Source organism: Dipodomys ordii, unplaced genomic scaffold (genome assembly GCF_000151885.1).
Source record: "Dipodomys ordii isolate 6190 unplaced genomic scaffold, Dord_2.0 Scaffold3, whole genome shotgun sequence".
Classification (NCBI taxonomy): domain Eukaryota; kingdom Metazoa; phylum Chordata; class Mammalia; order Rodentia; family Heteromyidae; genus Dipodomys; species Dipodomys ordii.
Window position 1 is genome coordinate 24,786,010 of NW_012267219.1, and position 22,410 is coordinate 24,808,419.

Sequence of the window (22,410 nt, forward strand, 5' to 3'; positions counted from 1 at the left end):
CGCTGTGGCTCAAGTGGTAGAGTGCTAGCCTTGAGCTGAAGAGCTGAGGGACAGTGCCCAGGCCCAGAGTTCAGGCCCCACGACCAGACCCCCCCTTGCCCCCCCCAAAAAAAGAGAGATCAATTTTCAAAATTTTCCCCACTTGTCTGTGAAATTGGAACTTCCTTAGTCTGAGAAGTTCTAAGAGTTTGGGGTTTCATAAAATACATTCCACAAGCTGGGTGCCGGTGGCTCACGCCTGTAAGCCTAGCTACTCAGGAGGCTGAAATCTGAGAATCACAGTTCAAAGCCAGCTGGAGCAGGAAACTCTGTGAGACTCTTATCTCCAATAAACCACTAGAAGTGGTGCTGTGGCTCAAGTGGTAGAGCACTCACCTTGAACTGAGGAGCGCAGGGAAAGCGTCCAGACCCAGAGTTCAAGCCCCACGACCTCCCATCCCCCAAAAAATGTTCCACACCAGCCTCTCCTCTTTTCTTATGTATCTTTCTTACTTTTTCTTATGTACATTGTACCTAGACTCACAGTAACTACTTTCATAAAGCATTCTAGCAAGACAAGCTCATTCTCCTTAGGACCAATTTCTTTATCACTTTTCTCTTCACCTTCTATAATCAGAAAATTTTTGCTTCCTACAGTGTTAGAAGTTATTCAAGGTGTCTAACATGGTGCTGCACATTTAATATATGCTTGTTAAATGAAATTCTTAATATACTAAAAACATATTAACTAAAAAGCTTAAAAAAGCTTCTTACCTCTCCCTTTTCATTTCGTATTCTTCTGTTAAAATCTTTACCTTCTAGACACAGAAAATCTTCCCCAGGATGTAATATTCCACATTTGGTCGCAATAGCTCGGGCAGTATTAATATTATCACCAGTAACCATTCGCACAGTAATTCCAGCCCTCTGACATTTCTTTATTGCATCTGGTACCTGGTTTACATAGAAAAAAAGTCCTGTTACAATAGAAAACTAAAATTTCAAAGACAAACATCCTACTGAAACAACATGTATTTCTAGGTGGCCAATATTTCTTGAATTATTCCTAGTTGCCTTTTCTTTCCAATTCCACTGGTACAGACTTAGGTCAGGTTTTGTTTTTAGCTGGCATCAGTTAATTTGTGTGCACTACTTATTTCTTAAGGCTTTTAAAGCATCTTTCCAGCTGGCAAAAAACCACTAGGCATTTTTTTTGTGGTTTGCTGTCTAAATTTCTGATTTATTGACACAAGTAAAATGTTAGTGCTCTTTAGACTTAAGATTTCAAAGTTTTTCCCCTCAATCTGTATCTTTTAAGACTTAATTCACTTAGCTCTCAGGCCATGTGTTAATGACTTTCAAATCTGTATCATTCTCTTATCTCAGAATTGTATTTATATTTCCGCCAGATAGATGCCAGTATTTGAATGACTAAAAAAGACTTATTTAATAATAACAGAAATTTAGAGGTCATTTGTACTTTCTCTTCCATTTTCCTGCCTCTATAAACTCTTAAGGACCAAGGATTCCTATGTTTCTATCTCAAGCCTCCCTTGTAATGTCCTTAGTGCTTCCTGCAATGCCTTTTTTCCTTGTATATGTGTTTGATACTGGGGTTTGAACCCAAGGCTTTCCATCTGCCAGGCAGGGGCTCTAAAGCTTGAGCCATGCCTCCAGAATTTTTTCTCTGGTCAGTTTTGAGATAACGTTTCACTTTCTGCTTGAGCAGGCCTGGAATGTGATCTTTCCCAATGTGATCTCTACCTCCCAAGTAGCGAAGATTACAGGCATGCCCCCACTAGTAGTATCTGGCTTGAAATGCCTTTTTTTTTTTTTTTTTTTTGCTCAAGGCAAGCACTCTTTATCACTTCCCTGCAATGGCTTTTTAACTGGTATCTCTGCTTTCATGCTCTTCTTCCTTTATATTAGCTAATATACCTTAGGATAGTTTTGTTTCACTCATTCATTCACTTATTCATTTATCCATTTTTTGTGGTACTGGAATTTGAACATATGTCCTTATTGATGAGCCAGACTTCTATCCCTTTTTCACACTGGTTATTTTTTAGATATTTCTGCCCTGGTGTGTACCTTGGCTCCCATCTGCTTATTTTAGATTCCCTTTCATACCTAGGAAAATAGGTGTGCACTACCACATCTAGCTCTTGGTTGAGAAGAGCTCTTGTGAACTTTTCAATCTTGGCTGGCCTCAAACTTTTGATCCCTTAATCTCAGCCTGTAGATAGGATTGCATGTGTTGGACATTGGTACCAAGTGTGGTAGAGTTCTCTTAGTTATTTATTAAGTTATTTATTTGTGATACTTGGTATGTCTTGAACTCAGGGACTTGTGCTTGCCCAGGCAGCACTTTGTTGCTTGAGCCACACCTCCAGCCCAGCTTTCTACTGGCCATTTTTAGAGACACAGATGTTTGAACTTCAATCCTCCAAATCTCAGCTTCCAGGGTAGCTAATATTATAGGTATGAATCACTGGTTCCTGGCTGTAGTTCTTTTTCTAATGTACCAATATACTTTGTTTAAAATACACAATAACTTAGTTGTTAAACACAAACCACAAAAGTTCTCAGTGTCAAAGAGTATCACAATTCAGACTCAGAATAGTTTTCAAGATTTACTGAAAACTCTTCTCTAAGGTATACAAGTTGATTGACGAATAGTCTGAATAATGTATATAAGTTATTTGGATGTCTCTGCTACAGCAGTTCTTTTTTGCTTGGAACATTTTTTCCTCTTCCTCTCTAACAAGATAATCCATGTTGATCCTACTAAAGCAGAGTAGCATATTCAAATGGCTACAGGCCATGCAGGTAACACAAGAAAAAAAAACAGGCTGAAAAAGACAAACACAATAAATGCCTATGAAAAAGCCACTCAGCTCTGGCCTATTTATGTCATGGTACAATATTAGCTCCATGTTAATAGACTTTAAGATTATAACAGAAAAGAAGGTTTCAAATGAGAGGATTTGAGTAGTCTCTCAGTATTTAGTATTTTACTCTACCAACCTTCCTCAATTTGATGGAATGTTATATTTCTGGGGAAATATTGTTGTCACCATAGAGGTAATTTCCAAGGGTAGGGCACAATTCCAGACAGGAAAACACCTAACAACCAACAACTTACACACGTATCTAAATGTAAATATTTACATTATTACATAAGGCCCTCTACCCTCCTATCTTACTGGAGGGATATTACATGCATTCATTCAAACTACTGTTTACTGAATGTTAGGCACTATACTAGGTCCTAGTGATGGAATAGGGTGCTAAAGGATAGAGCCTGCTCAAATTATACTTGATAGGAAAACATATAGAAAGTACACAAATGATTTCCGGGTCAGGGGTGCAGCAGGGTAGGGGAGAAGTAGGGAATGGCTACCATTAAAAATGGAATTTCTTAGGTGATGAAAATGTTCTACAACTGAGCACAGTGATGGTGGTACAGGTTTTAGTGAGCATATTAGTGATAAACTGTACACCTTAAATAGGCTAAGTATGTGACACTGAAACTGTATCTCAATAAAGCTGTTTAAAAACAATTTTATGGAGTACCTAATAGCCTCAAAATACTTTTTAAACTTAAAATTCACAAATTATCTCCACCTTAAAAGATAAGAATGTTAGCAAGTTTAAGTACCTCTCTGTATGAAATCAACCTGGGATTGTTCTACATATCACTTAAAACTATATATTCTACAATATTAAAGAAAGCTGTTTCATATTAGTCTCATTTTAGTATAAATGTATCCAAGCTTATCTTGTGATACTGAAACAAGTGCTACTAACATATTTAAAAAGAGATAAAATCACTATGCTAAGAAGAAGTTGAAAGACACATTAATTTTTGTAGTTGTTGTTGTTCATGGGGCTTGAACTCTGGGCCTGGGCACTGTCCCTGAGCTCTTTAGCCCAAGGTTAGAGCTCTACCACTTGAGCCACAGTGCCACCTGTTTTTTTCTGGTGGTTTACTGGAGATGAGTCTCATGGACTTTCCTGCCTGGGCTGACTTTGAACCACGATCTTCAGATCTCAACCTTTTGAGTAGCCAGGATTACAGGCAGTAGCCACTGGTGCCCAGCTAGACATACTAATTTAATATTCTACTACTATGGATTTAGGCTACAAGTACTTTTCCCCATGATCAAAGGTTAGTGAATATTATGAAGTTTGGATATTCCATGGGCATTTGTAATTCCAAACCCTAAAAGATTTATTTTCATCTCTTAAAATGCAGTTTCTTCTGATTCTCTCATCATAGTGGTAATTTCTACTATTGACCAAGCTATGCAAATTAGAGAGATACTGGTTTCTTTCTTTGTAAATCTTATGTCCTCTTCCCTGGCTACACACTCCACAAGAAAGCCCTTTGAGTTTCATCGGTAATGTCTCTGGACTAAATCTCTTTATGTCTCTTTAGGTCTAAATCCTCACTTGACATTAATTTGGATGTCCCAGGTCTTAATAATATAAAAAACAGAATATCCAAACCCAGAACACTGATACTTATTAGTTTACATATATTTACTTTCAAATCATCTTTTTATTTTCTTCTTCTGTGCCACAACTGTAGTCAAAGTCATGAACATATTTTTCCTAGAATGACTGTAATAATCTTACTGACTCCTCTACCCCTAATTTTATTTCTTTAATCTCTCAAATAGTACTAAAAATGGTGTGTGTGTGTGTGTGTGTGTGTGTGTGTGTGTGTGAGAGAGAGAGAGAGAGAGAGAGAGTTTTGGAGCTTGACTCTGGGCCTGGGTACTGTCTCTGAGCTCTTCAGCTCAAGGCAAGTGCTCTACCACTTGAGCCACAGCACCACTTCTCGTTTTCTGAGTGGAATTAAGTGTCATGGACTTTCCTGCCTGGGCTGGCTTTGAACTGTAATACTCAGATCTCAGCCTCCTGAGTAGCTAGGGTTATAGGTATGAGCTCCCAGTGTCAGCTAATGGCAAGGCAAGGACTCTACCACTGAGCTACCTTCCCAGCCCTAATGGTATTTATTTTTAACAACACAAATGGTGCTACTTCCTAACTCAAATCTCAGAATACAATTCAGATGCCTCAATAAGGCCACAGATCATCTCATCTCACTTTTCCCTTCTTTAAACTTAAGAGCTGGCCTCCTTTCTATGTCTAAAATAGATCAAAACTTTTTCTCACCTTCAGGCCCCGAAATTTTTGTGTTTGCCTGTGAATACTCTACTTACAGCTATTTATGTCTGGCTCATGGTGAGCCATCATATCTCAGTTCAAAGTTTTAATGTGTTCTCCCTTGATTACATTATTTCATCTGTGCAAATCCTTCAGATCTAAAGCCCTAAATACACTTATTTCACATCATACTCCTACTGCTACCATCACAGAGACCACTACCACATATGCAATTCAAAATGAAAAGACTAAGAAAACAGGAACTAGTGCTACTCCTAAGAATTTTTTGTCCACTTGTCCTACTGTTCATGTCTGTTCTTTTACCTATTTACCTTCTTCCAGAATATTAACTTCAAGAGTGTTTATACCTCCCAGCAACATACACAAAGAATAAACTCAATGAATTAATATACTCATTGAACATATATGTTGCTGCTTTAGTCAGAAAATAGTGTGTTCACTCTCTGCGATCTCCTTATTGTTCTCTTGGTTTAGCTAACACCTCCTGATCCTTTAAGATTCCAAACAGGCAATTAACCTTGATAAAGTCTTACTTGATCCTTCCAGTGGGTAATACAGGGCAGTAACCTTTAAGGATGTGTTTTAAGACAGAGCTTGGCTTTCTATTTTCCAGAACGCTAAACATTTCATTTTTTAGAATTTGTCATGTGAGAGTAATGTATTTCCAAGAGGTGAACACTATAAAAAATATACTTAAAGAACTTGGTACAGTATCTTGTACATAATCAAAACCCAAGAAAATGATTCCACTTCTTGAGAGGAGGTTTAGAGTGCATGTTCTCTGTTCATGTAGTATGTTTTGTGTATGTCCAATAATGTAGGTCATAATGTTTTTTGTCCTCTCACTCAAGACAGTGAATTTTCTTTTGAGGTCAGAGATAGATTCTAAGCTCTTTGTGCCTTTACTACTACTAGAATAGTGCCTAGCACATTGGTTATGTGGTTGTTCCAATTCAAGGAATTGTGCTTTTTTATAAACAAAGAGAAGTTGTCTAACTGAACATCATAAAAAGGTACCAACACATCACAAGAATTGTTATTTTGTACATCGTGGGTTCACACAAAAAATAGTAATACCACAAATACTAAGAATTTTACTAGAAAACTGGTAATAGGTAACACCTATACTTAATCTCTATACTTAAAAAAGGGATTCTGCACATGCAGAACATAGTATATTTCACTACCTCAGGTCTCACAGGATCTTCAATCCCCACAACAGCAATGCATGTAAGCCCAGTGACAATATCATTTTCATTATCCCACTCTGGTTCTGGTTCTCCTGCTGGAAAATCTCTGAACGCAAGACATATGGTTCTCAAGCCTTCTGATGCCATTGGTTCAATCACAGTTTTTACAATATCATCACGGTCCCTTGGTCTGAATACTTTGGCCTCACCATTAGCACTCAAGATTTTGAAACACCTAAAAGGAAATGTTGAATCCAAACATCAATAGTGAGGAAAAATAATGGTAAATGACATTTGAGTGAACTGGAAGAGAAATTGTAGGATCGGATACCTAGAATTTAGGGAATTATGTATGTTCCATTCTTACAGACATAAATATCATTTTTTTCCTTTCCCTTTTACAAAACCGACAGTTCTAATTTGTATGGTTCCAAGTTCCTATAGATATTTTCTACATCTCTATATAGCATTAAAAAAATCATTTTACAGGGCTGGGAATGTGGCTTGGTAAAGTGCTTGCCTAGCATGCATGAAGCCCTAGGTTCAATTCCTCAGTACCACATAAACAGAAAAAGCCAGATGTGGCACTGTGGCTCAAGTGGTAGAGTTCTGACTTTGAGCAAAAAGCAGCTCAGGGACAGTGCCCAGCCCCTGAGTTAAAGCTCCAGGACTGGCAAAAAAAAGAAAAAAAAAACTATTGTTAATTAATATAAGCATTCTACCACAGAGAGCAATGTCAAAATAGTGCAATGTCAAAATAGCACAATGTCAATGCAGTCAATTCCAAGTTTTCTTTTAACTGTACAGTGCAATCACACACTTTATCCTCGTTTTTCTTTCTTTGTTTTCTCTCTTTTTTATTTTTGCCAGTTCTGGGGCTTGGACTCAGGGCCTGGGTATTGTCCTTGGGCTTCTTTTGATCAAAGCTAGCACTCTATCACTTAAGCTACAACGCCACATATGCCCTTTACTGTTTATGTAGTACTGAAGAACTGAACCCAGGGCTTCATGCATGCTAGGCAAGCAATCTACTACTAAGCCACATTCCCAGCCTATTCATTTTTCTTGACAATGCCACCTCTAGTTGCTATTACAGAGGTACCTGTTAAGTACATATTTCGTTTTGTTTTCTAAGGCTTTCTATCACTGCTTCGAACTTTCATGCAATATAGTACAAGAACCTTCATATTACAGCATAAAAGACAGGAAATTACCTTCTCACTATCCATGTAATAGGTACCAACATTACTTTAATACTTTTGATGAGTCTAAAATTTTACCTCAGTACTTACGTTCTTTATTTTCTAGGTAATGTTAATTTCTAAATTCCATATACCTTCCTTTGAATATGCCTACTCTTACTATTCTAACTTGCTGCCTTCTTCCAGGTAAAGCTATTGTATTAACAACTGTGTCTTCACTGGGTATCTGGCTCCAGTCAATCTTTTTTCTTCAATCTACCTTATACCTTGATGCAAGAGTTAATTTTAATAACAGCTTTGATGATGCCACTAATATTAAAAAAAAAACCCAGTTGTATTACCTAGCCTATTTGTTTTAACTGTTCAGTCTCATATTTAAATTTCTAGAAAAAAATGCAAATATTATTCTGGGGAGAAGGGGGTTACTATTTTCTCACTACATATTAGGCTATCAGGTCCATGGTAGACATTTTATACATATTGTTTTATTTCACTATTATACAGTTGCTGGTTATCACCCCTTTTCCAATAGGAGAAAATGGAAGGTAAAGGAAAAAAAATCTGCCCTATATCTAAAAGGTAATTGGTTGTAGAGAAACAGTACAAACTCTGATTGATTCTGACTGAAAAAAACAAAAAAAACTCTACTTTTACCATTGATCTGCTACCAAGCAAGCCTGGGAAAAGACTGATTTCTAGTTTTTCATAATGAAATCCGGCAACCAACTGTGTTGTGCAGAGATCTCTACGTGGCTGTGTGCAACAAAAGCCTCTCACTAGTCATCTATACTATACATATAATCAATTAGTCCCCTAATATGATCTGTGTATTTCCATCTCCTTTCTTCTGTTGCAAGTTCCTTCATTATGATGTTCAGATACACTAGCCAACCTTAAACACTGCATCTCTCATCTTAAAACTCTATCCACTTATCACATTCTGCTTTTTGGTTATTTATATACTTGTCTCTTAAGCTTGTTAAGAGTACAATCTGCCAAGTGTCATTAAGAAAATACCAGCTTACAACAAGTGAATTAAAAGAAGAAAAATTTTAAATGTTGTAATATCAACTAAGTTCCAATTTTCAAAAACTGTCTTTAATTTTTATTAAAAGTTTTTAATGAGAATTAAAAAATAAACTAATTCCAATACCTGTAATAATGGGGTAACAATAGTGAAATTATGTATAAAAACTGAAGCTACTCATCAGTAAAGAGACAGTAAACAATCAGGATTACTATATAAAATATAAAATAACAGAAGGTATTTCTTTGTGTGCCAGTCCTGGTTTGCACTCAGGACCTGGGTGTTATCTTTTGTTCAAGGCTAGTGCTCTATCACAGTTCTACTTTACGTTTTTTTAGTAGTTTACTGGTGACAAAGAGGCTCATGAACTTTCCTGTCTGGGCTGGCTTTGAATTGCCTCCTGAGAAGCTTGAATGACAGGTGTGAGCCACCAGTGCCTGATGACAGAAGTTATTTAAAAATGACTTCAACAGAATAAATATGATAAACTTCATTTTGATATAAAAAGTGAATTTTCAAGATCTTATAAAACAATTTCAATGGGTATAAAACTAAATATGGAAATTTATTAAATCCACCAAACAGAATATAATAAGCTTATTTTCATTACAGCAGATGGTAAGAAGAGAAGCTACATTGAGAAAATAGTGAACTCAATGGTTAAATATCTAGATAGCATAAAATATGCAAAAAAGTTCTAAGGTCCTCTGCAATATAGAATGCTCATAAAAAGAAAACAACAATAAAAACACAGACAGTATTCTGTAAAGCAAAGATAGCCAAGTTATTCATCTAAGTACTTTACTCTTACTTTTTCAGAATTATCTCAGATGCACCCTTGCTGAATATCCGATAACTTCCATCTGAATTTTTTAGGACAGTACTCATGGACTTCCTAACAGAATTGAAGGTGTAGACTTTGTACAATGCTTCTTCTGGTATTTCATTTCTAACATCCTGATAATCCCGTTTTAAATCCAAAAGAAATCCCAACAAGGCACATTCAGTTTTATTACCAACATGACGAGGCAATCCACCCTCTTTCTCTGGTGGCTGTAAAAGAAAAAGGATTAGAGGCTCACGTCATCTTTACTATGGAAGCTTACAATGTAAAAATATTAACATTCAAAAACAAAGAAGTTATAGAAAACGTCTACTAAAGTATTTAAAAAAGTGGCACAAAAAGGTAGGTGAAAAATTGCATGTGTGCCAATCTCAGACCTGTGATTAACTAGTTATGTAAACAGGTAAATTACCAAATGATTGTTGTCACTGGCTTAAGCATCTGTAAAAGAGGTGCACAAAGGACTACAAAATTAAATGATGGAAGATCAACACAATTTATAATTAGTTCTGATACAAAATGGGTCCCTGATTTCAATTCAATTTTTTTCTTTACTTGTTTTTGCTGAACATTCATATACTGAATATTCAAGATAAAATCTACTAATTTTTACACAAAATAAATTGTGATCTTAACTGTATTAAAAAGCTTTAATTTCTTCATAGTGCTGCCACAAAAATTAAGTCCTTATAAAATCATACTAACAGTATTAAGTAGTTATGATTGTCTTTGTAATTAAAGAAAGGTTAACAGCTCAGAAATTTCAGGTAGTAAAAGGCAAAACGAAATCTAGAACCAGTATCTTATATAGTTCATTCATCTACTTTGTGTATGTTTTCACTAAATAACTGGCAATATTATTTTTGTTCATGATTTTCATATAGATTATTAGAAGTTATAAAACAAAAAAAATTTATGTTCTCTTAGGATTTTTAAAATTGCAAAGTTGAATTTTATCCCAAGGTACATAAGTCTATACTTTCTAAAAAAGGTCTAAGGACAACTTTATAGTTAAGAACAACTTAAGAACCCAACAAAGCACACAGCAAGTATTTGTTAAACATTAATTTAGGGTGAAATCTGGTTTCAATATTTTCTCTAGAAAAATCAGAGTTGACTTTCTATTAGAAGATACCTTGGTCTTTTCTTTAAAAAAAAATGAGCTAATAAGTAATTTAAAATTGAGAATGGAGTGGCTGAGTATACTTCTCAGGTGAACACCTGTCTAGCATGCATGAGTTCAATCCCCAGAACAACAAAAATAAAAGAGAACTAAAACAAAATAAGAACTTATGTTCTGGTTATAAAGCTTACAAGTTTCTAAGCAATAGAATTAAAAATAAAAAAGATGCAAATAAAATGTTTTTATCAAGGGGAACTTACTCATAATAAAATATATCAAAAGAATCTTGTAAATCTTACATAGATGTATATCTTTTTAAAACTAACAGAATTCACTTTAACTTATATATAGCAATAATAGATCTGATTACATACAGCCTAATCTTACAAATCTAGGCATGGCTCAAGCGTTAGAACACCTGCCTAGCAAACATAAGGCCCTGAGCTTCACACCTCAGTGCCACTGAAACAAAATTAATATTCATGTATATAAATTATTTTTTAAAAACCTTACCAATATTTTTGATGTATAAGCACAATTCACAGAAATTCCTGTTACTAGATAGGACAAAATATTTGGTGGAATAGCTTCTGGTTCAGGAACCTTTTTATAATGCTTTTCATTTATATAAGCTTGAACAACTGTCATTCTGTTCATTGTTAATGTTCCTGTTTTATCTGAACAAATAGCTGTAGCATTTCCCATGGTTTCACAAGCATCCAGATGCCTTACTAAGTTATTGTCTTTCATCATTTTCTAGTGGCAAAAGAAAAGTGGAGTTAAGCTACATATAAAACAAATTACCTCATTATATTAAAATGATAAAAATCAGAATTAAACTTTGCTTTATATATAGTGTAAGACGTACAAATTTGATGTTGAAGTTAGCACCTTTGACCTATTCAGATTCTCCATAGATCTCTAAGAAAAAAAAGTAATTTTCATCCTTAGGATAAAAATGGGCTTTTCGGTATCTGATGCTTGCTTTTACTCATTGTCTGGAACTCTACAACCAGAGCCACACCTCCAACCCCCAAAAAACTGGTTCTTTCTTTTTTTAAAAATTGTCTTGATACTTTCATTTATGACTTAAAAAAAATAGGTTTCTTAGAAATCAAGAGTTTCGCAATAGTCCCCAAAAGCATTTAAATTAATTTATAATGAATTCTCAACACCTATGTACAATGGTTTAAAAACTACAGTGAATTGTTCATAAAGCTTCCCCCCACACCCCATGACTAATATTTAAGATCCTTCAAAAGCAAATACACAAAAGGGGAATATGTACTTTGAAAATTACTTGTAACATACATATAAAAATAATAAATTCTTAAGTAAAGGAAACAGGCTGTTTAATTTTTATAAAACACTAACATCCAACTACATAGACTGCAGTAAGAAGAACAGTATTGGTAATATTAGGATTAGGATTAAATAAACATTTAAGAAAAGCTTAAAGCTATGTTCTTATTTAAGGATCACATCAATCAGCCTACATCATTCTGGTCAACTAAAAATTAATATTAACATCTATTCACAATGAACTAATGACAGTATTGGTAAAATGACTGATCAATGGGTTTAAAATCTGTATTTATCTTAAATGTTTCTAATTGTTTTTAAACTATCAAAAATTAGATAGCTTATTTTATCATCATTATATTCATTTTTGATATTTTATGATACATTTTATTTTTGAAATAAAAGTTCTTGGATTCCTTAAAAGAAAATAAACTCAAATACTGGGGGGGAAGGGGGAGGCTGGGAAGGGATGGGAAGGGTAAACAAAGGAGGAGGCTGCAATGCTTGGTAAGAAATGTATGCATTATCCTGCCCATGCAATTGTAACCCCTCTGTACAGTATGTTCACAAATAAAATAAAAAATAAAAAAAACTCAAATACTGTACAAAACATATTCTTATCATGACAGTCTTATTGTAAAATACTTTAGAATACTGAAGATAAAGGTGCTAGGGCAGAAGCTATGACTAATTATATTTTTTCATTGTCAGCACTGTTATTTAAGGAGAAATGCTAACTAACATTTCAAAATTTATGAAAGTAGCATTCAGTTGCTATGTATAATTTTTTTTAACCTGCACAACAATTTTGAAAGAAAGACTGCACTTGGCATTTTTGAATATCAGAAAGGCTAGAGAGGTTGGGCCAAAAGAAGAGTGGAACTGAGGAGCGCTGAGGTAAATAAGCAAGACCAGACTGGGCAAGGCTCTGCTGGCCATGGAAGGAAGTTAACAGAGATTTACACAGGAAATCATATAATCTGAATTATTTTTTGGAAATGTGATTTGGCACACATATACGAAAAACAGATTGTGGGGCAATTGTGGGAATGTCAGGAGACGTCAGAAGGTTGGACCCAAGTCAAATCTCTTCGCTCTTATACTGTAAGTTAAAAGGTAAACACTCTTATCATACTTTTACAGGTGAAAAGGAGGAGGTGACAAGACTTGGAACTATAACTATCAAATAATGGAAATCAGGCTAGATTACTGCCTAGCAATGTTGTGTTTGTCATTGTCAAGGCTATGCTCTCCAAAGGAACAAGTCTCTATACACCAAAATGTTTAACCGAGAGTAAGTAGGAACAGGGAACCAATGATTGTGTTTCTGAAGAGTGTACAATTTTAGAAGCCTATTTTCAAAAGTGGAAAAGGAGTAACTGGATGTATATTTTAAATACAAACTGAGGTTTTAAACATACGACATACTAGAGCTATTTAACTATTTCTTACTAACCTTCACTGAGTAAGCCAGTGAGATAGTAACTGCCAGTGGAAGACCTTCTGGCACTGCAACCACTAACACTGTAACTCCAATAATGAAGAACTTCACAAAATATTGTATATAGATTGGTGTACACTCAGCAAGCCATGGTCTCTTCTGAACCCAGAAGGTATCGATGACAAAATATAATACTAGAATGATAACTGTGATGGCAGACATCAACAGACCTTTCAGGATAGAAAAAAGGAAAAAGCAATTATTTCAATATTCTAAACCCTATTCGTTGTCAGTTAACAATATTACACTGTAAAGAATTTTATAACTAGCTTTCTTGGAGAAGCCCTTTTCTCCTTTTTGTACTAACTAATCACTGGATACTGCTAGACTTAACTTTTGCTTCCAGATACAGCTCTGACTCAGGACAACTAGAAGAAAGGCATTTATCATTCTTAATTTTATCTTCTGCCTTCTATCAAGAATAAAACAATAGATAATAAGAGAGAATACTAAAACCTTAGCATAATATGTTACTTTACATGCTCAACACGGAACTTGTCTGACTCTGAAAGAGAATCCAGTAAAAACTGGATCAACTGAGAGGCTTGAAATTAAATATTCAACTCTACATGTAAAACAGATACAATATACACAAAAAATTATACTATCTGAATTATTTCTTAGTTTATTTTTGTACTATCCTTACTGCTTCATTAACTTAGGAAAACAAATGTTATCTATGCATTAAAAAACACTTAACTACATCATGAAGTATTTAGCATCTTAAAAATATACATTAAAAAAATAAAGCAAGTCTATATAGCTGGGACTTACAAAGCAAATCCAATGACTACTAATGCCATCACCAGAAGTCCACTGTTTCCTTCAATACTAGAAGAGTGACTACTACAATTTAGTTACATAACATAAAAGCAAAATAATGGGGTTTTAAAGAATAAGCTTATTGAGGATAGAAGCAAAACCTTCACTTTTCCAAAATATTCCTGGAAATAGCAGAATGATACAATTTAAGTAATGCATACTGATTTATCCACACAGTGTTGTTTTGAAATGGTAATAATGCTAGGGGCATCCTCTGCTTTTTATGTATAAGCCCTAATTTTTCTTCTAAAGAATGGTTCTATGAGCAGGTGTTTTCTAGCAAAGTCAGTGATTTGTAACTTCAGCCTCACAGGTCTTTTCAAACAAACTATATTTAGAAAAATACATTTTTTTCCCATAGATAGCCAGTAACATAACGAGCAATATGTGTGGTGGGTAATCTGTAATGAGTTAACTTTATAGCAAGCCCTCTCTTTTTACTGCCCACAGAAATTCAGAAAAATTTAGAGATCCATACATAGGTTTGTAAATTGGGCATATTCAGGCACTGATTCTGACTGCTTATTAACTAGCTAACTAGTTGATAATGGCCCCTAAGCTGCCATATTATGGATATCTAAAAGACTCACTGTGAATAAAAACAAGAAAATATTTCTAACTTTGTTTATGTTAAAATAAATTTTAACTCTGCCAATAGACATTTTTAGAGCAAAAAATGCACATATTTTTTGAAAAAAAAACTACCTTACTTTCCTCTACATATCATACCTGCTTTGCCGATCTGAACAGCTAGTTTTGTAAGTTTTCCTTGTAAAACAGATTTTTCCTTTTTTGGCAAATTTGCTTTCTTTTTGTCTTTTTCGTCACCATCTCCACCTTCTTCACTCTTTAAAGGCTGCATTTCCATGGCTGCACCATCCTGTGCTTTTGCTACATTTAAGACCAAATATAATTTTACTGCATTTTAAAGGCACTATTCATTATTAACAATTAAAAAAATCAATTTTTCTTTTTTTTTCAGAGGAAACCTCAAGTCTTTATTTACAGTGACTCACTCTTGATTTGAACAAATGCTAATAATTTTGGTTGTTTCTTAGTCTGGCTCCAATACATCAGAAAAGAATGAATGAGTAAGGACCAGGCTTAAGTGAAAGGTTAACTAAGGGATGAAACTGATAGCTTAGACTTAACAACAACAATAACAAAAAGAGCCACGACACTTAGTGTGTTGCTGGTCAAGAAGAAAAACACAATAACTTTGCATATGGAAAAGTAAAACTACATATATTCTATCCAAGAAACAGGAATGTATTCAACAGATTTTGGAAGATTTCTTGAGACAACTTAAAAAAAATCAATTTCTTATAGAAAATAGAAAAAAATCTCAGCATCCACTCTTCCTCTATCCCACCCATAAGCTGTGTATGTTTACACAGAGGGAAAAAAACAATAGTGACATTAGCCTGTGAAACTGTACCAGCTGTGAGGATGTCAATTAGGTAATGGTGATAAAAACATAAGATCCTTAAACTGAGAACTCAGGAACTCTAATTTCTTTCCCTCTATGTTATATTAGGTAAAACCCAAAGCCTATAAATTCCTATCATTTAATTTATGACTATACTGTATAGAATTATGTATCTGTCTGGAGAAATTTGCATATATTTAAATAATTAAATGCAAATAATATTTATACCTTAAACTTTCATATGCACTTTTGTTACCAACTATGTAGTAGATAACATTTAAAGTATGTTACAATATTTGAAATGCTGAAGTGAAAGCTACCTATGACAGCTAAACAATATCAACAAACCATAATTAAAATATTCTCAATATTGTACAGATATAGCATGACTAAGGTCCTGGAAAGAAAGGTTAATTCGAGTTTGTAACATTGTTGATGTTCTCTGCCATGTGTATCCTAATTTTGGACAGATACAGTACATAATAGGTCTATTTCTGGACATAATGAAAACAATGTACTACACTTTTATTGTCCTGAATTTACCTTTGTTGCGATTCTCAATGGCTCCATCCTGCTTCTTATCTGTAGGAACAAAATGGGAATTAAAGCTTTCCAAAAGAAATGAATACAGCCATGCTAAATTATGCAAAGGAGGCTCACATTTCTATAAGAGAATTGTTGAATAATGGCTATACATCTCTGTACGTGTGTGTGTGTGTGTGTGTGTGTGTGTGTGTGTGTGTGTTATGATGTGTATCAATAGACCAGAAAACATTTGGCTTTTAATGAATTGCTATGTTAACAACTCCCTAAATCCTACTGTGGGAGAATACTCTAAAATAACTTAATGCATCTATACTTGACTTTTCCACTAAGATTTTAACTCTTTTACAAATTGCAGAAAATCCAAATATGGTATAAGAAAATAAAAACTTCAAACTAACTACAGACATACCATAATAAAGGAGAAAAGGACAGAGAGAAAGACAGGAGGGGAATGTTAATAAAAATTTAACAGGAATATAGAAGAACTTTGGTGGGGGTGAGAACAAAGAGCATATACAAGACAGGAGAGTCAAGTTACACAAAACAGAATACAAATGTATCAAAGAAGCCAGCCAATGTAATTCCCCAAACTAGCTTAGAACACAGCAAGGTAAGATGTCTGAAGCCATAATCAAGGAAGTAGAGTGCTGACTGGAGTAGGAAATATATTAAATATGATAGAAGAAGCAGGATAATTCAGCTTAGTTTTTTCTACCAATCTCTAATCAAAGAGGACCATCTTCAAACTGGAAAACATGGAACAAGAAGAGTCAGGAAGGAACAGAAGCTCTGGACAGATGAAGAGATAGTAAGAGAATACTTAGCTACTTTCAATGAGCTCAAATTTGGAGACTAGTAGCATTCCAGGCTACTGAAGGAATGGAGACAGATTACCCTGGACTGAATTTAAGTAATTGCCAAAGTAATCAAGAGGATGAGTCTCTAAGTATACAGAAAGAAAAATATCAATCTATCTTACAAGAAAAAAAAAGGAGAAACAAAACTAGGTAAGTAAACAAAAAGAAAAACAATGATTAGATGTTAATTCCTCCAAATATTCATATTCTGGACTGGATGAACAAAAAGTTATATAAGACCTTATGGGGGGAAAAGGTGCTTACTGGAAAATGCTGGTGTCAATAAGAATAATATTATGATAAAAACTTCTTTTTTAGCCAGTCATGGTGCCTGAACTCTGGGCCTGGGTGCTGTCCCTCAGCTCTTCAGCTCAAAGCTAGTGCTCTCTACCACTTGAGTCACAGCACCACTTCCAGCTTTTTCTGCTTATGTGGTGGTGAGGAATAGAATCCAGGGCCTCATGTATGCAAAGCAAGCACTCTACTACTGAGCTACCTTCCCAGCCCCAAAGCTTCGTCTTTTTAATAGGGTCCAATGGCTTCTGATTTCTGAATATTAGGACAGAGCAGAGTCAGGAGGGTTTGATCTTCCACCTATTCACATTCTAACTCTACAAGTTTGTTCAAAGAAAATAGCCTTTACCTCATTGCTGTTAAGAACATTCACTGAGATGGAACCAGTAAAGCCCTCAATCATTATCATTATTACTGGTTTTCAAACTACACTCCCATCAGCCTTAAGGAACACATTTAGGCCTGTCTGGTCAACAGCCAAAGGAGAAACCTAAATAATGTGGGCTTGCCACCACCACTTGTAGCCAAAATGGCTAGTGTCTTTTCCTGAACTAGAAAATAAACCCAGAACTTTGTATATACCAGGCAAGTGCTTTACCACTGAGCTATACCTTCAATTCCAAGAGCTTTCCAAATATTTTTTTTTGTTTAAAATAATTTTATAGCTAAAGATAAAATGCAAAGAAAACATAATCAAACCAAATATTAATAACTGCTGCAGAGCTGGAGGTGTAGCTCAGTGACAGAGCATTTGCCTAGCATGTATGAAGATCTAGCATCGATCCATAGTACCACAATACTACACACATCTCAAAAGCAAAGGAAACAAACCAAACCAAAAGAAAATAAAAATTACAGAAGAAAAAAAAACTCGACTGTGGTATCTCCCCCAACCAAAAGACTACCGTTAATTCCTTGTGTGTGGCACAGTTTATTATAGGACAAACATAAAGCATAAAAGTGAAGTCACAGACTAACTATGCAAGTACAGAATGGTAGAAAACTTGAAAAAGATAAAAAACTCAGAGACCAAACTAACATAGCTGATAAAAACAGTTAATACTGAATAGCAAGGGAAAACAAAATAAACAAAAGCTATGGTATAAAGACAATAAAGCCAAATCAAAACATTTAGGAGGTAGTCAATCAGTCTCAAGCTATGTAAAAGGAGATTGGTGTATTTGCCAAAGGCCTTTAATGGACTACTAAAAGAATAATTTTCTTTCCTTTAATATTACTACTTGAAAGAGTAACACTTGGTAATTAATATTTTGTGGATTTTTTTTTTGGGGGGGTCCGGTCGTGGGGTCTAAACTCTGGGCCTGGGCATTGTCCCTCAGCTCTTGAGCTCAAGGCTAGCACTCTACCACTTGAGCCACAGCGCCACTTCCGGCTTTTTTCTTTTTGCTTATGTGGTGCTGAGGAATCGAACCCAGGGCCTCATGCATGCAAGGCAAGCTCTCTACCACTGAGCCACCTTCCCCAGCCACTGTGGAATTTTTCACACCAGATTCTCATGTACATTTTAAGATATACTTGCTCTACTTCAAATGTCAAATTGATAGTCTTACTTTTCTTTTCTTTTTTCTTCTCATCTTTCTTCTCTTCTTCTTCACCTCCAGCTCCAAGTAAGGTAAAGATAATTCCAGTTTGAGAATTCACACCTACAGCTGTAACTACCATTCTTCCAGAGCCTTCCATTACATGAGTACCTACAACAGAGAACTTTTTCAGAAAGTTTTTAATATCCTCAAAACAAGATGTTAAATCCTAAATTCTTTTATGATATTAGAATGTTAGCAGTACAAAACAACTTCATTGTGATAAATTCATATATATTCAGTGTACTTTGAAAAAGCTCATTCACCCTCATTATATTCCCTCCCCCCTTCCCCCTTGTCAGAGACTGGTGGGTTTCATTATGCTATCTTCATATTATGAAATCTACTTCAATACTCTCCACTCTCAGTACCCTTTCCTTTTCCTTCCCCCTTTTACTAATCTCCCCTCCCCCAATCTCCCTTCTACAATCAATCCTATATCTCAATTCCTCTTATGTAAAAGAGGAATACAAATTACTTGTACTTCAAGATGTAGAAAGATAGGCATTCCTCAAACAAGCCCATAAATATAAAGTACTTAGCATACTGCTTGAAATTTGTGACTTCTGAAAATGCTTATTAAGTAATAAAATGGGATGTATATTTCTCTGAGAAATGTGCTTATAATCCAATACATTCAGCAGCATAAATGTCCTATTTTCCACACCCAACTCAAATGCACAACTTCTGTCTAACCTAAGCTTTTATTCCTACCAGCCTAGATTATTGCAATAGCTTTTGAATTATTCTCTCTTCCTTTAAAATGTAATAGTTTAAATGTTCTAAAATGTGATTTTATTATATACCCATCATGATTCAAAAACTCCTGATTTTATATTGGCGTACTGGGTTAAGTCCAATATCTTCACTTGAGACCAACCAACCTTTTAAACTTTCTCATCGACTACTCTTAAGATGAACTTTCATTGCCTAAAGCCATGTAGCAGAGATAGGGACATGACCTGAATTCAGACTGCCCCTCAGACAATCTTGAAGTTGGCAGACATTACTGCTCTTATTTTCTACCAACTTGTACATGTGTATTTTTGCATCTTTCCCCATGTTTCCTCATTATTAGGTTTTCACTCCTTTATTCCAATCTTTTGTGACTTTTAAGCAGGCTTAGAAATTTAGCTTTCTCTTTTAAGATTTGGTAAAGTCCTTTTGGTCATCGTTCATCTGCATCTGGTTTTAGTTCACAACCTTCTGGAGGGAAGTACTTATAATACTTACCATCTTACATACCAAACTAATGCTCAAGGATTATCGGCGAAATATAATTATAAAACTAATGCACTTACTTTGGTATTTTAAGGATTTATATTTGACAATAAACTGCTGAATACTTTATCCAACATAAATTTATTTCTTTAATTGTCTTGCTTTAAAAATTTATGTTCTGAGCTGGAAGTCAGTGGTTCACACCTTTACTCCTAGCTACTTGTGAAGCTGAAATATGAGAATCATGGTTCAAAGCCAGACTGGGCATAAAAGTCCATGAGATTCTTATCTCCAATTAACCACCAAAAAGCCAGAAGTAGAGCTGTGGCTATAGTGGCAGAATGCTAGCCCTGAGCAAAAAAGCTCAGGGACAGTATCAGGCTCTGAGTTCAAGCCCCAGCACTGGCACAACACAGAAAAATTCTGGCTTTATGTTGATCTGAATTTTTATGTTCTGTTCTTTCTTACCACAATCTGATAAGATGTTGGCAGTTAATGTGGTCAGCAAGAAAAACAGTTTCTAGTCAGGTCATATCCTTACTACTAGTGGAAATGCCACTTTTAAAAATCTAAATTTAAGAAGCCAAGAACAGCAGACCAAGATGGCATTGTGAGAGTAAATTTAAAAATAAATGCATGTTGTGTTTTTCAGTACATTTTTGGAATAGAGAAATAGATGAAGAAAAACTTTCCCACCCGTACTGTGATAGGGGACTCTATAAAATTATTTTAGTCTTTTCTTAAATATGGAAAATTTAGAGAGTTCTCTTGGTATACTTGGTGTGCTAGGAACCATAGTCAACATAAAGCTTACTAGTTATCACTGTTAAAACAGAAAAGGACCAAAGTTCAGTTAAAGGAAATCAACTTGAACAGCTAAGCACTATGTAAATACCCTAGATGTACATAAAAGTCCATTAAGTATATATAAAGCAAAAGGCAAAAGAAAATTATCTCAGTTTGCCAAACATTATGGCAAAGTGAGTCTGTGGTAGGAAGGTATGACTATATATTTTCCCTCCTATTAGGAAATAATATAGTTTATTTCATTAACATGAAAAAATGAATATGTATTAATTCGGTACAATACCTTATATATCCATGGAATTTCTGCCCAATGTGTGATATGAACAAAAAGCACATCAATACAAAGAGAAACTCAAATAAAGGATGTGTATTCTAAATGGCCAGATATTTGTATATATTTGTATATTTATATATACAAAACTTAAGATTTTTTGGACAAATGTCTATAATTAGGTGTTTTCTTTACTTATAAATGATGTTCATAAAGGTACACATAAATAATTAACTTGTATTTCTCATAAGATTTTACAGCATATATACATTTAATTACTATGACATTTGTAGTATCTTATCAGACATATGCAAAACTTAAAAGAGTAATGGTTAAAATGATACCTTCTGTTCTGAAATTATGATTAACTTAACTGATACTAGTGATTATCACAAGCTTGAGTTCAGTCTCATTAAAATCACATCTGACCAATTAAGATATAAAGCTCATACAGGATGAAAGATTGCACATGCCCAGTTATTTAATAATTAAATCAGTAGGGATTTTCTGACAATGTATACAATGTGAGAATTTCATCAACAACTGGTAGTGGTAACAGGAAACATGTAATGTTTTGGCTTCTTCCAAACTTTAGTAAAAATTCAGTGTAACAAATGCAGTTCTGACAATTTCACAAATTCTACAAAGTATACCAGAAAATTAAGAGTATGAACCTTAGAAATTCTAAGGTAAAGAATTAACATGTTTTGGGGATCAACTTGTGGTGCTTTGGCTCCTTCTCATTATGCATCTTAGAGGGAAGCTGTAAGTTTTTGCACTTTCCTTTCGACTTCATTTCCAACTAGCCCGAGTTTAAATTATCACACTTAAACTTTGACAAATATCTTAACAATTTCTTCCTTATTTTTTAATGTTTGTTTATTATTACTTTTTGTGGTACTGGGTTTCAACTCACAGCCTTTTGTTGACTAGGGAAGTGCTCTGTACCCCTTAACGCCCCTCCCCCACCTTTTATTTTTGCCAGTCCTGAGGCTGAACTCAGGGTCTGGGCACTGTCCCCAAGCTTCTTTTGCCCAAGGTTAGCACTACCAATTGAGCCACAGTGCTACTTCCAGCCTTTTCTGTTTATGTGGTACTGAGGAATCAAACCCAAGGCTTTTTCATGCATGCTAAGAAAGTACTCTACCACTAAGCCACATTCCCCAGCCCTCCCTCTACCCCCATAACTCTTTTTATT

At 34.8% G+C, this 22,410-nt stretch overlaps 1 protein-coding gene across 1 annotated transcript in view; it reads right to left on the minus strand.

Moving 5' to 3' along the window:
* Positions 1-22,410, minus strand: part of Atp2b1 (ATPase, Ca++ transporting, plasma membrane 1) — a 100,271-nt gene that overhangs the window by 17,043 nt on the left and 60,818 nt on the right. Inside the window, exons 6-13 of the mRNA XM_013018873.1 lie at positions 18,884-19,024; positions 16,159-16,197; positions 14,916-15,077; positions 13,320-13,534; positions 11,075-11,317; positions 9,406-9,647; positions 6,363-6,600; positions 754-933 (exon numbers count right to left, since the gene is read on the minus strand). Coding sequence (XP_012874327.1) covers positions 754-933; positions 6,363-6,600; positions 9,406-9,647; positions 11,075-11,317; positions 13,320-13,534; positions 14,916-15,077; positions 16,159-16,197; positions 18,884-19,024 — 1,460 coding nt within the window. The remainder of the gene's footprint in view (positions 1-753; positions 934-6,362; positions 6,601-9,405; positions 9,648-11,074; positions 11,318-13,319; positions 13,535-14,915; positions 15,078-16,158; positions 16,198-18,883; positions 19,025-22,410) is intronic.